At 49.6% G+C, this 16,436-nt stretch overlaps 1 protein-coding gene across 3 annotated transcripts; it reads right to left on the bottom strand.

The window, feature by feature from the left end:
- Positions 1 to 249: 249 nt before the first annotated feature.
- Positions 250 to 15,836, bottom strand: THNSL2 (threonine synthase like 2). 3 transcript variants are annotated; one of them, XM_045884584.2, is made up of 9 exons: positions 15,704 to 15,836; positions 13,776 to 14,010; positions 12,096 to 12,290; positions 11,519 to 11,671; positions 8,376 to 8,606; positions 5,130 to 5,278; positions 4,900 to 5,025; positions 2,322 to 2,473; positions 250 to 1,891 (listed from the first exon to the last, which is right to left on the bottom strand). In XM_045884584.2, the coding sequence occupies exons 2-9, from the start codon at positions 13,996 to 13,998 to the stop codon at positions 1,681 to 1,683; spliced, it is 1,440 nt and encodes a 479-aa protein (XP_045740540.1). In that variant the 5' UTR covers positions 13,999 to 14,010; positions 15,704 to 15,836; the 3' UTR covers positions 250 to 1,680. The 3 variants fall into 3 exon arrangements, with proteins under 3 accessions (XP_045740540.1, XP_064428296.1, XP_054365703.1); XM_064572226.1 differs by having other exon boundaries at positions 1,702 to 1,891; positions 2,363 to 2,473; XM_054509728.2 differs by lacking the exons at positions 250 to 1,891; positions 2,322 to 2,473 and adding an exon at positions 2,699 to 2,830.
- Between the last annotated feature and the right edge of the window lie 600 nt (positions 15,837 to 16,436).

The following is a 16,436-nucleotide window of genomic DNA, read 5'->3' on the forward strand; positions in this document are numbered from 1 at the left end:
TCCAGAACATAAGGCTTGCGTTCACCTTTACATGTTTGTATTGGTCTAAACACACCCCCCTCAATTCATACAGAATTTGAACCCAGTAATATAACTAAACCCGCACCTATCTGCAGTGCGTTCATGTGTACCTGAAGCCAATGCTAAACTCTAGATCACTGCTGTCCATGGAAATGCAACACGAGCCACAAAGGCAAGCCCCATATATAACTTTAAACATCCTAGTAAAAGGAAAAGAAACAGATGGAATTAATTTTAATGGTATATTTTATTTAACCTAATACATCCAAATATTGTCTTTCCAACATGTGATCAATATAAAATTATTCCTGAGATATTGCAAATTTCTTTCATTCGAAGTCTTTGAAATCCAATATATATTTTACACTTATGGTATATTTCAATTAAAACACTCAATTTTCATTGGAAATACTTATCTGTATTTAGACTTCATAAAATTTACAGCTGAAAAAGCAGATTCAAACACCTGCATTTTTCCAACCATACTTAAAAGTTTTTTTAATAACTGAATCAAGTAATAGTTTTGAAATTTAAATGTAAATTAATTAAAGTTTTTAAAAATTAAAAATTCAGTTCTTTAGTTGTACTAGTCACATTTCAAGTGCTCAGAGTCACATGTGGTTAGTAACTACTGAATTCGACAGCACAAGGCTAGATTATGGAAACAGTAGGAGCCATAAAGCATGCCCTCGTGAAAATAAAGTGCACCTCATAATTGATAAACAAGAAATTACTTATCACCTTAAACTCCCCAGCCAGGGTTTCCCAAATTAGAGCACACGGAAGACTTACTCAGGGAATTTGTAAGAACTGCAGATGATGTCCATCCCATACCCAGAGATTCACCTGTGAAGGTGGCCAGAAGTGTGCATTTTGAGGAGACCCAAGGGCCACACTTTGAGAACCATCACACAGTCATCGGGCAGATGGGGAATCACAGGCATGCTGGTTCCTGCTGGTTACGGAATGCACCAGACACTAGGCTCAGTTAGGACTGCCAAAGATGGGTCCACAAGACAAGGCACTGGAGTATGGGGAGGAAAGGTCAATGTAGGTTTTTATCATTAGCCCTTCATTCATATTTTAGCATATGGTTTGTGTAGTTTATATATAATTTAGTATACACATGTCGGGAGAACAAATTTTAAAAATGTTTTGATCAATAGGGGCAAACCCAAAAGGTTTCAGCCCGTTGTGTTAAACTGTGGTTCTTGTCTTCGAGAAGCTTTGAGACGGGGAGGTAATGTCTAATGTGGAGCGAATAAAACAGGGTAGAAGGGAACACACGCCTTAGGAAAGCTACCATTGATGTTCTGCCAGGATCAGGAGCCCTTATTTCCATCTGGGCTCATGAGGGACAACTCGGCAGTAAACAATTTGCAGCGACCAAGACTCATCAAAGAAGGACAGTCTCCCAGAGGCAAAGGCAGGGTGGAAGGCACGGAGAGGGGAGAGGGTGAGTTATATTTTCAGAGGAAAAGACAGTGTGACTTCTCCGGGACAGCGTGGTTACGGAGGTACCTATGGAAATGCAGGCATTTGGACTTTATTTAGTGGTGCTGTGATACCTGCCCTGGGTTCACAGAACAGGGGACCCTGATACAAGATCAACAGGGCAACTTGACTCAAGTCAAATCCAGCCTGGCTATTCTGGAGCATTCAGGACTGAGCCCTCTGCTGCCAGCTCAGGCCCTCAATGGTGTTCCGAAGCATCAGCGTCCAGTCGTCACCCTTCCGCATCGGAGTGCAGCGCGTCTCCTTGAACTCCAGGGCTAGGATGTCCTCAGGGGTCTCTGGGGTCAGCCCTGCAGCCAGGACAGCTTCTGGGAACTTAGCTGCAGAGGCGGGGGCCAGACAGCACCGGGGAAGGCTGTGGGGTGGGGCGGGTGGGAACAGGAGGGCGGCCAAGAGACCAGACGGACAGATGTGGAAAGGAGAAAGCGAGGAGGGAGGAGGAGAAGGAACAGGGGAGGAAGGGATAGGGTGGTGCACAGAGAAGAAAGGGAGAGAGAGAAAGAGGCAGATGTTGGGTACCTTGAACTTATCTCGACAATGACACTGCCAGGGAAACCGCTCCTCTTTGTGGGGGACCCAGCTCAACCACCACGTCTCAGTGGCCGCCCCCCAGACAGCTACCACACACCCTCCTCCAGGACCACAGTTCTCAGGGCACAACTCCACACAGCACCCGTCATGCTCAGGAAAGCCACTGGTGCAGATTCCTGTCTCCCCTGCTTGGGGAGGAGGAGGGCCCCCGAAAGCCAGAGTACCCCGGTGACCCAGGCGCCCGCGGCCCGTACCTGGGCTGCTGCCTGTTCATCTGCTGGTAATGGTAACTCACAGCCACGGCCGAGTGAGGGCACAGCAGGTAGCGGTTCTCTTCCCAACAGCGACCCATGGTCCGGGTGATGGCTTCATCCGACACCGACTCAGACGTCACGGCCCCCAAAAGCTGACAGGTCCCAGGGTCAGAGGGGTGGCAATCAGGGTCGGGGAAGAACCCGTGGAAAGTGACCCAAAACTCACTACATCACAGAGGCAGGCAACACCAGACCCTCAGATGAATCTTCAGACTAAGTCGCTCAACTTCAGCTCAGAGAAAAATCTGGCTCCCCGTGTTTCCCAGTTTTAAGTCGATTCCCTCAGCTTCGGGGAAGGATCCTTTGAGTTTCAGGTCAGTAAATTTAGTTAGGATTGGCTCGTGATTTAGCAAGTCAGTCTATATAGTCTTGTTCAGCAAAAGGACAAAACACAGAAGGTTAAGGGCTTTCAAACATTCCTGGTGCCCTGTCGTTGGCACACCCCTTCCCTGTGGGGGCAAGAATACCTTCCAGTGAGTTCCCACCCAGCCCAGGTCACACCTCCTCCAGGAAGCCTCCCCCCAATCCACAGAGGAAGATTCCCCACTGCCCCCTCAGTGTGGAGGGTTGATCTGATCATTTTCTGAAAATCTATTGCATGCTATCGATGTGCCAATCACCCTGCTTATACTTGCCTGCAGCAGAGACCACAGGGTGTCATAAATCATTTGTACAGCTACCTGTCCCATTAGGGTTCACAGAAGACAGAGAATGTGTTTTCTCTATCTTTGTATCTCCAGCACCTAGCACAGTTCCCGGCTTACAGGAGATACATTGAATAAATGAATGAATGAACGAATGAGTGAGTGAATGATGGCTGTTCCAGCAGATGGAAAGTCTTGTCCGTGTACAGCCAGGGAGAGAATGAAGCAGGGCGGGATCTGGTGTCTGTGTTCCTGGAGCACCTCATTTACGTGAGGAGAAGGAACGGGGTATCAAAACAAACCATTAACTGAATATGTGGATCTTTGGTTGTGTTATGGTCTGAATGTTTGTGTCCCCCTCCCCCCGCTCAAATTCATATGTGAAAAACTTAATCCCAATGTGATGGTATCTGAAGGTGGGACTTTGGGGAGGTCATGAGGGTGGCGCCGTCGTGAACAGAATTAGTGTCTTTATAAGAAGAGGCCAGAGAGTTAGCTGCGTGTCTTTCCACCACGTGAGGCCATGACAACACATTGACCGTCTACCATTTCTATGGAAGTTGCTCCCACCAGAACCCAACCATGTTGGCACCCTGATCTCAGACTTCTGGCGTCCAGAACTATGAGAGACAGAGGTATGTGGTTTATAAGCCACCCAGTCTCTACTTTGTTATAGTAGCCCCAACTAAGGTTGCATCACAGGAAACACTGAAATGCCACTCCGGTCTGCAACGGGTGGCTAAGCCCAGAGAACTGTGTCCAGTTCTAGGAGCAACCCTTTAAGACAGTCATTGACTAGGCGAAATTAGGTCATGTAAGGGACGGCTAGAGGAACCGGGAAGACTCAGCAGAGAAATGGAGATTCTCTTCCAATATGGGAATCACACTGCTCCCCAGCGCACAGGTTGGAAGGAGGAGATTCCAGCTCAACACACAGAACTTTGCAACGATGAGAGCTGGTGTGAGGTAGTGAGGTCCTGGTCACTGGACATATGGCCTGGATGACTTGGTGGGATGTGGTAGAGAACATTAAAGGTGGACCATCACCAGGTTGCATTTAAATAAAAGCCATCAGGCACCTGGGTGGCTCAGTCAGTTAAGCGTCGGACTCTTGATTTTGGCTCAGGTCATGATCTCAGGATCGTGAGCTCAAGCCCTGTCTCGGGCTCCGTGCTGAGCGTGGAGCCTGCTTAAGATTTTCTCTCCCTCTGCCTCTGTTTCTCCCCCAACCCCATCCACTTGCACGTATGTGTGCTCTCTCTCTCTCTCCCTCTCAAAAATAAAATAAAGTAAAATAAATAAATAAATAAATAAATAAAATAAAAGCAGTCCTTCCTAACTAGATTCCTACCACTCTGAAGAAATAAAATTTCTCCTTTCCTTTTTAAAAAGAAAAAATACTCAAGAGGATAATGGTCAAACTGGATGGGCAAAATGGCTGCCAATCGTTGCTACTGCTGAAAATCAACAACAATAATAAATAAAAATAATAATAGTTAATGTATCAAGCCCTATATTTCCAGGCAGTGTACGAAGTGCTTCATGGGCATTATTTGACTTCAGTTTTCAATAGCAATAGGCATTCTCATTAGCCCCACTCTACATATGAGGAAACTGAGGCACAGAGTTTAAGAAAGGGGCCCAAGTTTTCATGGCCGGCTTGGAGCCAAGCCCTGTCTGACTCTAAATCAATGCTCTCTACTGCATCTCCTCATTCAATAAATTAATCCATAGAAAGTGACTGCAAAGCTGCCCACCTCTTAGCAGGTGCTCAAGAAACAGGTGCCCTCTTCCCGTAACCAGATTTCCAAACCCACGTTGGGTTTCATGGCTGCACCCTTTGCTGTCTCCGTGGTGCGTGAGTGGTGACTGACCTTGCTGTGCAGTTCCTTGGGTAGACTCGTGCTTTGGGTCCTTTCAAACTGCTCCATGAGGGCTCTTGTCCCCTGGCTGTCAGAGGCCAACAGCAGCCAGAAGATCCTCTCCATGTTGTAGGGCACCTGGGCAGGAAGGCAGGGTGCCAGGGGCCACACTGATCTCAGCCCTTGTCCATCCCCACCGAGTCAACACCTGGGCCAGGTGCCCACTTTCCCACAGGTCCTACCTGAATGTCCATAGCTGATGCCAAGGTTGGTTCGACAGCCTTGGACAGAGAGAAGTCTCCCCGCTGCACAGTCCTGTGGATGATGTCATTACGGTTCACTGCCGCGACCAGGCGGATGGGCAGGCCCATCTTCTGAGCAATGCACCCAGCTTAAGACAAGAGAGGAGAACAAAGGTCTCAGACATGACGCCCAAAGTACAAGAAATAAAAGGAAATTTAGATAAACTGGACTTCATAAAAATTAAGAAACTTTGGTGCTTTTGAAGATGTTGAAGATTTGTGCTTCAAAGGGCACGATCAAGAAAACGAAAATGCAGCTCACAGAACGGGAAAAAATATTTGCAGATTGTATATCTGATAAAGGACTAGCATACAGAATATGTAAATAACTCTTCAGGGGCGCCCGGGTGGCTCAGTCGGTTAAGCGCCTGCCTTCGGCTCAGGTCATGATCCCAGGGTCCTGGGATCGAGCCCCACATCGGGCTCCCTGCTCAGCGGGGAGCCTGCTTCTCCCTCTCCCACTCCCCCTGCTTGTGTTCCCGCTCTCGCTGTCTCTCTCTCTGTCAAATAAATAAATAAAATCTTTAAAAAAAAATAACTCTTCAAACTCAACAATAAAAATACGAATGGTCCAATTTAAAAGTGGGCAAAAGACTTGGAAAAGCATTTCTCTAGAAGATATACACATGGCCAGTGAGAACATAAAAGATACTCGACATCAGGAAAATAGAAACCAAAGTCACAGTGACATACCAGTGCATGTCCATTAGGATGGCTAGAATCAAAGTGTTGGTGGGGCTGTGGAGAAATTGAAACCCTCATACACTGCTGATGGGAATACAAAATGGTGCAGCTGCTTTGGGAAAGTCTGACAGTTCCTCAAAAAGTTAAGCATAGACTTACCATGTGACCCAGAAATTCTACTCGTAGGTATATATACTCGAAAAATGAAAATACTGGTCCACACAAAAACTTAGACACCAATGTTTACAGCAGCATTGTTCATAATAGTTACAAAATCGAAGCAATCCAAATGTCTAATAACTGATAAATGGATAAACAAAATGTGGTATATGCATACAATGGAATATTATTCAGCCATAGAAAGAACGAAGTAACTGAAACATGCTACAAATATGTGAAACTTGAAAACATATTAAGTGAAAGAAGCTAGACACAAAAGGTTACATATTGTATGATTTTATTTATATAAAACGTCCAGAACAGACAAATCGATAGAGACAAAATAGATCAATGGTTGCCTAGAGCTGGGGAGATGAGGGGAAATGGGGAGTCACTGCTAAAGGGAACAGGGTTTCTTTTCCACGTGATAGAAATGTTCTGAAATTAACTGTGGGGGTGGTTGCACAAATCTGCACATATACTAAAAACTATTCAGTTGTATCCTTTAAACAGGTGAATTGTATAGTATGTGAATCGTGTAACAAGCTGTCACTCACACACACACACACACACACACACAAAACAGGAAAGAAGAGATGTTACTGTTCCCTGATATTCTTCTCCACCTCCACGTTTCTCCCTCCCTCCCTTCCTCCCTCCCTCTCTCCCTCTGTCTCTCTCTCTCCCTCTCTCTCTCTCTCTCTCACACACACACACACACACACACACCAGGCACACATGCTCGCTACCACTTGCAGAAGAGAAAATGAAGGTTCTGGGAAGTTGAAATGACCCCCACTCAGCCTCCTAGAAGCAGCGTCTGTGGACACCCCGCCCCTCCTGGAGAGCCCCCTGGGTGGGGGGGAACAGAGCTGTGCCCTCTACCCTCCCAGCCACCAGTTCCTGTCTGCATGGAACAAACAAGGAATTCTTCACGCTGGGAGAGGGTTTTACATACTTCCACGAATGGTTCCTCTCTGGTGGGTCATTAAGAGGAGTTAGGGATCACCACACCTCACCCGGAATTTTGCAAAGCACTTTCACATTCTTATTTTCACTTGATCCCCATGTAAACATCGTGCAGAGGAGAAATGGATGCTCAAAAGGGCCCAGGAGCTTAAATTTACACGGCTAGTTCCTGATGGAGCAGAGATCGATAGGAGCACTCTCTGCAAACGTTCGTTTTGTGCCAGCCACTGTGGGAGGCACTGGGACAAGTGCAGGCGGCACCATTCACGGGAGGCTGATGCAAACTGGGAGCGCTGTGGGGCCCCCCGCCCCCCCCCACCCCCCATGGATGGTGAAGACCGCTGAGCTATCCTTCCCTAATCGCCAGCGCCGCTCTTCCCATCCCCGTGGGAGTGGAAGAAGTCAGGCAGCCTCGGGACCACTGAGATGCTTTCTCGGTCTCGCCGAAGCCATCCTTGGCGCCCATCAGAAGCAAAGCCATGGACAGAGCCATCAGAAACAGCCGTGCCCGTGAGGAGGCAGCCTCGCAAGCTCACGAGGACGCGGGCTCTGGAGCCAGCCCGCCGGGGTGGTCGTCCTGGCTCTGCCACCGACCGCTGTGACCGCGGGGGCAAGCTGGCCAACTTCTCTGTGCCCCCACTTCCTCATCGTGACGTGGAGACAATAGTACCGTCCTCACAGGCGCGCGTGAGCATTAAACAAGGTGATACGTGGACAGCACTTGGATGGGCGCCTGATGCACAGCAAGTGCGGGATGCATGTTTATTATTATTCTAGAAGGCGATTTTAAGGCCACGCAGCGGCACAGCACTGCATCTTCACGAAGTTCATACACACGCGTGAAGGATCTTACTTGCACTTCACAGGAGCCCTGAGAGATAGGATAAGCTATCCAATATTGTTTTTACAGCTGAGCAGCCGGTCTAAGGGACTGCCCCAGGGCCACTCAGCTGGGGCCAGAACCCAAAGTCCAGACATCTTTCCCCCTGACACGGTCTCTGGGTGGTGACCCTAGGGGTGGGAACGTGTTGTGCCGGTTGCCCTCATAGCAGGCAGCTGGCTGAGGCTGGGAGCAAAGTCAGCCTCTCTGAAGCGGGCGATGGCAGGCCTCCACAGCGGCTGAACCGTGACCGCATCTCTCCACAGCCCCCTGAGGGGGGCGAGCCCATCCTGCCCTCCTGCAGCAAGAGGCCAGGCGGTCCTCCCAGGGAGTGACCGGGACGTTTGCTGGGGACTTCTTCTGCCTGGGTGCCTGTCACCTTCAGAGCAGGGACTCCAACTTTCTCCTCGCAGTTGCAGCCCAAGGGCAGCTGGGAGGATGAGGGCCACAGGGATTTTTCCAGAAAGCCCATTTCTGCCCAGGGGTCTCCTTACCTGCAAGGTTGCCGGCAGCCCCTGTTGGCACAACCACTTCCACGGGGGGCAGGGGGTGCGTGTCTAAGGATGGCGCACACTGGAAGTAAGCGAAGAAGTGGTGGGCCATTTGCACGAGGACCCGGGACCAGTTGATGGAATTCAGACTCATCAGATTGTGCTTCTTGACAAAAGCCACGTCAGCAAACACGGCCTTGATTGGCTCATCAAGCTCGTCGCTGTTGCCCTCCACTGTCAGGGAAGAGGGGGGAGGGGAGCTATCAGGAGCACGAAGAACCCCCAGGTGGTCGGCACCTGCCTGGCACAAGGCTCTCGCACACTGGGCCCATCCAGCCGGGACCTTCACTAGGCCCTGGTGTCTGCTCTCCCATGTCCTGGCCTGGCTTTCTAGACTCGACATTAAGCAACTCAAGAAAAGAAACCATGTCTCATATTCTTGTGGTCATACTTCCAATGTTTCTACCATTGTATAAAATTAGACATAAATTATCAACCTGCTGGGAGGTTGGGAAAAGGCTTCCTCTTTGGAGTCCGTGCCCACCTGCCCCACTCTCCAGGAACAAGGAGAGATGGTTTATGAGGCTATGCGGTGGCAAGAGGCTGATCCTTTCTTCACTCCACGGTCCTCTACCAGGACATGGGGGTAAAGAGTCTCTGTTCTCATATGCTCTGCCCCTCTCTCAGTTAGATCACAGAGAGGCATTCTGCTCTCTGCTCCCACGTGGTAGGTAAGCTGGCATGGACCTTTCCTCCCTGAGCTGGGTGTGGGCACAGTTTAATTTATGGATGAATTACTGGGTAAATTTATGGGTGAGTTGGCTACTAATCCAAGTTGCACTCCTCAATCCAGCCCAACTAGCAATCAAGCCAATATTGATCTCTTATCTGAAACCTGGGTCTATTTCTCCACCGGATCCAAACTTGAAGGAGAGGGGTAAGGTTTACTGCAGGAAGTGCCAGAGTCAGCACCAAGGTTCTCATCCATTCTATCCTTCTCACTGTAGAGCAGTAATGAGGCCACAGGGCTGACTCTAGATCCACACACCAGCGGGATGTTTGCTGGGGTTCCAGGAAAAAATTTACTGCTCTTAAGATGGAGCCACAGGAAGAGAGACTTAGTTACCTTAAGTAAGCATCATATGCCATGAGAGAAATGAGCCTTAGGATGGGGAAGGCAGAGGAGAGAATGCCAAGAACCTGGGTCTCCGCTGAGGGACTGCTGAGTCACTGAATCAACTATTCAGGAACCCCATCCCACCTCTAGATTTCCAGTTCTATAAGCTGGAAAATATTCTTATTCAGACTGGTCGGAGTTAGATTTTCTGTTACTTCCAGCCAAAAATATCCCAAATAATGTATAACCAGCACTTGTTGATTATTCTGTGCAAGAAGAACCAAGTATAAAACATATGTGGAAATTAATGACTTTAAAAAACATCAGTGTCCAACACACAACAATCCAGGTGGCCCATCCCTACTCCCTGAGCTCCCTGGTCTAAGGGAAAAGACATGTCCACTCTTAGCTCTGGAACAAACACACATCCTCCTCGAAACCAAATCAGAAGATTCCAGAATGAAAGGAAGGACCTGAACAGTGCTATTTAGAAACAAAAATTAATTTCTTTAAAGTCCGCTGTCTTATTTTCTTGAAGCTCAGAACGTGGATAAAACAGAAATGCCCCTTGGGCTCCAGCAAGAAGACATTCATAACATGTTGCACTCATCACCATCCACATCTCTAGCTCTACTACTATTTTACAAATGGGCACCGTTCTCCACTCCGTGGTCAGGAACCGAGCTTACACACAAGCCCTTAGGTAAAAGCCTTCCAATATCTGGTATAAGGCAAGAAGGGAGAAGGTGGCAGAACAGACATAAGAAATGTTATTCTCTGCTTCGATTCTAGGCAAAGAAAGTCCTGGATCCATAACTAGCAATTTTAGTCCTTAGAGTATAATAGGGACCCTCAGGAGCCCAGATATCATACATCAAAATTTTGCAACGAGTGCAGGAAAATGCAGCCAAATATAGGCAACCGCCAACACTAACATGTAAGATTTCCCAACACCTGCATTAGCTAAACCCAGAATTTTCACTGAAATGTGTAGGTGCTTGTTAAAGAGTAGAAGGGGGTTTTGCTTACTTTTGAACCAGTGGACGAAGGATCTTCCTGCTACCGCCATGGGTAAGGTTTGTTTGCACTATGCTTTTTGCTCCTTGACAAAACCAGTGTTCTTTGAAAACATCCTCTGTGGGATTATATACCAGGAGGCCAGGCGATTTGTAGGAGGAATGTCTTCTGCTACCAACATTGCTCTCCTGCTAAGTGAGTGACCAAACCAAGCCAGGCCTCCGAGACAGCTCTCCTAAGGCCACAGTGTACAAAACCTCACCAAGACCCCCTACTCCTCATATCCTTACCCTTACTTCAGGGCTACCTGGGGTCTAGCTAGGTGTGCAAAAGTGGAAATAAGAGTTTACGGCTCCATTCAAGCTCACTCTGCCCTTCTAGAGTCTCGATTTCCATAGAACAGATGCCCTGACATTAAAGGAGATCATTTTTTGCTTTTCTGTGAGTACAAAATGCCAAAATTCATGATGTGGCTCAGGAAGAGGTGTCTCCAGCAGTGGGTACTATTGAGTAATTTCCCAGACCTGCTAACCAAATGCACGACTTAGTTGTTTCTACACCATAAGGGAGGGCCTGAGCTGTTAACATGTAAGGATACACTCTTTTAAAATATTTAACATTTTTGTGGCCTCTAAAGTTCAGTGCACTGAAACAAAGCCCGGGTCACTTGGCTTGGGCTATGGGTCTGGGGCTGCCTTTATATATGGTACCAGTAGGTTGAACCTACACAGAGGTGGCATTCTTTGGGGTTTAGTGTTGGGTTATACTGTCAGTAAAGGTTTATGCACTTGTCACCTCCAGTAGCTTATGAAACTGTGTTGCCAAGAGCTTGCCCAAAGCTGGGCAAGGCATATACCAACCTCATGATTTATGAGGGGAGGGAAGGACAGAGACAAAGTAGGAGCAAGGGTGGTCAACTAATCAATGGACCAGTTGTATTCCAGCCCATCTCCCAAAACAGACGCGCTCAAGGCGGCCATGCTTTCCCTGGAGCCTCCATCCCAGCACTCACCTCCAAACACATGGACATTCTCCCTCACCACCGTGGTCATCTGGAGCTCTTGGATCTTCGTGCAGTGACCCTGGGGCAGCAGAACGATGATGTCCACGTTCTTTGCTCCCTGAACACTCTCAATGGCAGCACTTCCTGTGTCCCCAGATGTTCCTGGATAGGAAGAAAAAATAACCCTCCCCTTTACAACAAGGAGACAGAAAAGGAAAGAAATGGTCCCTAAAGCATTGCTGCACAGAAGGCAATGTCTACTTCAAATACCTGAAGAGATGGAACCTCGTACTTAACCTGGGGTCCATTAACCTCCTAGAGATCCAGGGACAGAAATCAGGGCATCTGTGAACTTGGTACCACACAATCTTACATATTTTGTGTACTTAAAATATTCTTCTGAGAAGGTTCCGTAGCCTCCACCAAACTGTCCAAGGGTCCACACCTCAGGAAAAGGTGACGAACTCTGCTCTAGAAGAACCAGTCACACACACTCCTTGAGACATGCATGCGGAGCATCCCGTGGGTAGATACTGGCACGTCAGGGCACCTACGGGGCTCCGGCCCTCACGCGCACGATGCACACCTACAACCACAGTGACGTGCTTCTTCTCCTTCTCCAGGAAGTACTGCAGGAACTGAGCTGTGCAGCACAGAGACAGGTCCTTAAACGCGTACGTGGCCCCATGCCACAGCTCCAACACGTTCAGCCCATTCCTCAGCCTGGACAGATGGACCACCTCTCTGTGACGGAATCTGCGGAAGGCTCGGTCGATCAGATCTGTGTGGGGAGAGGGGTGAGACAGTGGGGGAAGGGCATTAGCTCTGCCTCAGGCTCTCTCCCCCCTCCACTCCCCTGCACCGTTTCTTTATGCTTTTTTTTTTTAAGAATTTATTTATTTATTTATTTATTTGACAGAGAGAGACACAGTGAGAGGAGGAACACAAGCAGGGGGAGTGGGAGAGGGAGAAGCAGGCTTCCCGCGGAGCAGGGAGCCCAATGCGGGGCTCGATCCCAGGACCCTGGGATCATGACCTGCGCCGAAGGCAGACGCTTAACGACTGAGTCACCCAGGCACCCTCTTTATGCTTTTGAGTGTGAAGTTTCTCTCTCCTGCTACCAGATAAGAGACCAGAAAGGTTTACCCCAAAGGAGACTATCTATGAATAAAATTACTTAATCCTAAGAAGTAGTCTGCAAAGACATGAACCACACTGTTCATAGATTCCTCAAAGTGATGCCCCCCAGAGAAGAGAAAGAGTATAAGACTTCCATTTTTTACTTTATAAACTTCATCATTTGGATGTCTTGCGTGCATGTATGCCAGTCAAATTTCAACTCAACAATTGTGCAACAAACAAATCAATGTCTCATCTCTTCCCATGTTCCCTCCTAAAGCCCAGACATGGTTTGTTTTTGCTATACTAAATTTCACACCTGTGATACCAGAACCTTGGGATGGTTCACATATAATCCTACCTAAGGCAGGTCCACCATAGGTAGTGCTTCTCAAACTTTAATTGACAAACCAATCACCTGGGATCTTAAAATGCCGATTCTCGTTCAGCAGGCCTGAGGAAGGCAGAGAATTCTAATAAATGCCCAGGTGATGCCAACAGGGCCGTCAGCCCACATTCTAGAGCAGTCCTCTTCTTCCCAGCCCTAAACTCCCACCATCACGTTGTGGATTAGTTCACATGTCGGGCCCATGGACCAGCAGCACTAGAATTATCTGGATGCTTGGTAGGAATGCAGAATTCTCAGGCCCCACCCCAGACCTACTGAATCAGAATCTGCATTTTAACGGGATCCCCAGGGAAATCGATGGGCACGTTCCAGTTTGAGAGGAGCTGGTCCAGGACACTCTCCAAGTCCCTTCTGAAATTACCATTCAAGGAAACAAAACAGTAATCTGAGGGTCCAGGTGTTTTATATACATACAGGTAGGAAATATCCCAACATTCAAGCATCTCAGGATGTTGGTGAAGTCTCTAGTCTTAAAGAGATTTTTGAAAAATAAACTAAAGGAAAAACATTCTCTGCAGATCACCATGGCATTCATCCCATTGGAGATGGAAGGTGGAATGGATAAACTCTTTGGGGATATTTCCATTTCTGGGATTCTAGAATCTGGGGGAAAACACCAACGTTTGAGAAATAGGACTAGAAACCTCCTAGGGGTTAAGTGACGGATTCGCAGCTCTGTGGGGGGCTGGACTGGCAGGGGAATGAGGTGGGAGAGTAGGGAGGCTGGGGGATGCTCACCGTTTAAGACATCTCTTGGAATGAGCTCAGGACCAATGAAGAGGGTGCACAGCTCCTTAACCAGGCTGGGGTAGGAGAGCGTACTCCAGTGACGCAGGGTCTCTATGCCCAACTGTGGGAGCTCCTCGGGCATGAAGAGACCTCCATCGGGAGCATAGCCAGAGAAGAGGGCCCCCTCAAAGTCGACCCGTGGGGCCATCCCCCGAGTGCTGATGTACCACATGATCCTGGTAGCCTGCAGAGGGAACAGTCCCAGAGGCACCTGATCTCCAAGCTCAGTACCCCACAGGAGGAAGCTGAAGTGTACAGAGCACCCTCAGCTAGCCCTTGGATCACCACTCACGGGGGTAAGCATCCCAGCCTGAGAGACTAGAGCCCTGTCGAGTCTCATGCCAGCTTCATTTGGGACTGTCCAAATCATGACCTCGCCAGTCAAAATGAGGCAAATTCACTGACCTTGGGAGAGGGGGTACCAAGTCATTTCAGGAAAGGAGAAAGTTTGGTCCTCACGGTCAAGGAGTAAGGGAGCTGGGAACAGATCATAGCAATAAGGCAACTGCCATTTTGATAGCCCTCTTGATAAGGAGAGGACCACCACAGTTGGTTGTACACCCTTTTGAGAGATATCTGGGTCCACTTCTGCTCAAAAAGTAACCACCGTCAATGGTTGTCTATAACCTAGTGGTTCCTCACTTTGGTAGTTTGTTGGAATCAACTTGGGAGCTTTAAAAAAAGTATTCCTATCTGGGGCCTTCCCTGGATCAATGAGATTAGAACCTCTATATGAGAGGCTCCATGGGTGAAGCTGTTGTGCAGCCAGGGGTAAGAATACAGTAACCAATTTGTCCCACTTTGCCCAAGACCTTCCCAGTTTTAAAACCGAAAGTCCCATGTCCCAAGAAACCCCTCAGTGCCAGACAAACTAGAACGGTTTGGTCATCCTAGTTGAGAACCAGTGCCCTACCTCTCAGCCTAATCCCGGAATCGTTAGAAGCGCTGGCACGCTACCCTAAAGACTGTCTAGCCAAGGCTAACTGGCCCTGTGTGGACTCAGGACTCCGATCGGGGTTGTGGGGAGGAGCATCCAAGAGCGCCCAAGGCCTAACTGTGGTCACAATGCTGCATCAGTTAGGTTCCCAGGAGCCAGGTGCCAGGTCGAGGAGCTGAGCTTGAGCTCTGAATACCGTTCTCTGGATCCAGGTGGTAAATCCAGGAGCTCTGGTTTTAAAGCCCCAAGGCCGGGAAACATTTCAGAAAGGGCCAGCTGGTAAAGAAATCTTCTGACAAAAGGTGGGGCAGGGCAAGGACTTGGACCCGAGGAGCTGAGCCCCTCGCCACTGATTGCAGGCAGACAGTGCCCCTGGGCGGCGGGGGGGCGGGGGTGGAGGCGCCAGCAGGCTCAAGTAGGCCTCTGCCTCTCTGGGGCCACCGGGGACCAGTCCTCCGGCTAACCAGGCCCCGGGTCAGGGAAGGAGGTTTTGATAAGGCCTGCAGGATAAGGCACACTCCCAGCCTCCGAAAACACGGTACTACAGAAACCCTACAGAAGGTGCAAAGCCTCGGAAACCCAGGTTCCTCCGAGTCCGAGCCGAGCGCCGCAGCTAGAGGTTACAGAAGGGGCCGGGAGGCCGACACAGCCGAGCGGAAGCCAACCGCGAGAAGTTCAAGAGCGCGGATGAACCGCTACGGACGCCCCCCCCCCCCCCCCGCGCGCGCCCCCGGGAGGGCTCCGCGATCGGCGGAAGCGCAGGCCGGCAGGGGCCCCCGCGGCCGGCCTGTGTGCGTGGAGCCCGGCCGCGGGGGCGCCGGCTCGCGTGGGGCGGTCGCCGCGGCGAGCGAGCGGCGCCCCCCCCCCCCCCCCCCGGGGATCGGCTGGCCTGGGCCCGAGGGGCCGGAGGGGCTGCCCGGGCCGGGCGGGGGCCGCTTACCGGGTCCGCGGCGCGGGCGGTGCGCGCTGGCCTGGGCTGCAGGGTCAGGCTTCCGCCGGGAGAGGGCGAAGGGCCGCGGGGGAGTGAGGCCGAGCGCGGAAGGCAGCGGCGCGGGAAGAGGTGCAGGAGGGCGCCCGAGGGAAGGCCAGTGTGAGCGCAGCCCTGTAAGCCTCACTTGGCATGTTTTTAAGGCACCTGGCAAATCACTGACAGTCAGTCTCCCAATCTTCACTGCCGCCCTGGAACCTCATTTTTTCCGATTAGAAGGCAGGACAAGATGGAAAGAAGAACCCCTTTTCTTTGGGCTTCGTGCTTCTCACCTGCAAAATCAGACGTCTGGACAAACTCCTTGTTCCTCAGACTAGGGCTAGTACATCAGGAATTCGGAATCCACAGGGATACATGGCATTGTTTTAGCTCAACAGTTCTTTGTAGGAAAACACTTTTTATTAAGTACAGAACTTTTCTAGAGTAAAAATCCTCCCCAGTTTATTTATTTTTAAAGAAGCAAGACACTTGAAAAAAATGTCCTCCAGACATGGCAAATGCCCCTGGATTCACATTCATCCTCCTGGGTCCCATCTCACTTAGGAGGCAAAGTTTGAGGAGCAGGACGGATGTCAGCTAAGGGTTAGTCTGTTCCTCTGTACTGGGCCTGGTCCCTGTAGCTGGGCCTCATGGGGACAGAGAATGTGGATGACTGCCCTCCTCCTTTCTTCCTCCTGTTTATGAC

The sequence above is a fragment of the Mirounga angustirostris genome, unplaced genomic scaffold (assembly GCF_029215605.1).
Source record: "Mirounga angustirostris isolate CCGP_5_RB_7025 unplaced genomic scaffold, mMirAng1.0.hap1 SCAF_10, whole genome shotgun sequence".
NCBI classification, from domain to species: Eukaryota; Metazoa; Chordata; class Mammalia; order Carnivora; family Phocidae; genus Mirounga; species Mirounga angustirostris.

What these genes read in the sequence shown, in the direction of transcription:
- THNSL2 (XM_045884584.2), bottom strand. Translation starts at nt 13,998, where the DNA reads ATGTGGTACATCAGCACTCGGGGGATGGCCCCACGGGTCGACTTTGAG. An exon ending in TCCAAGAGATGTCTTAAACG is followed by an intron (nt 12,291 to 13,775) that starts GTGAGCATCCCC and finishes CTCCCCACACAG; the next exon opens with ATCTGATCGACCGAGCCTTC. An exon ending in GAATGTCCATGTGTTTGGAG is followed by an intron (nt 8,607 to 11,518) that starts GTGAGTGCTGGG and finishes CTTCCCTGACAG; the next exon opens with TGGAGGGCAACAGCGACGAG.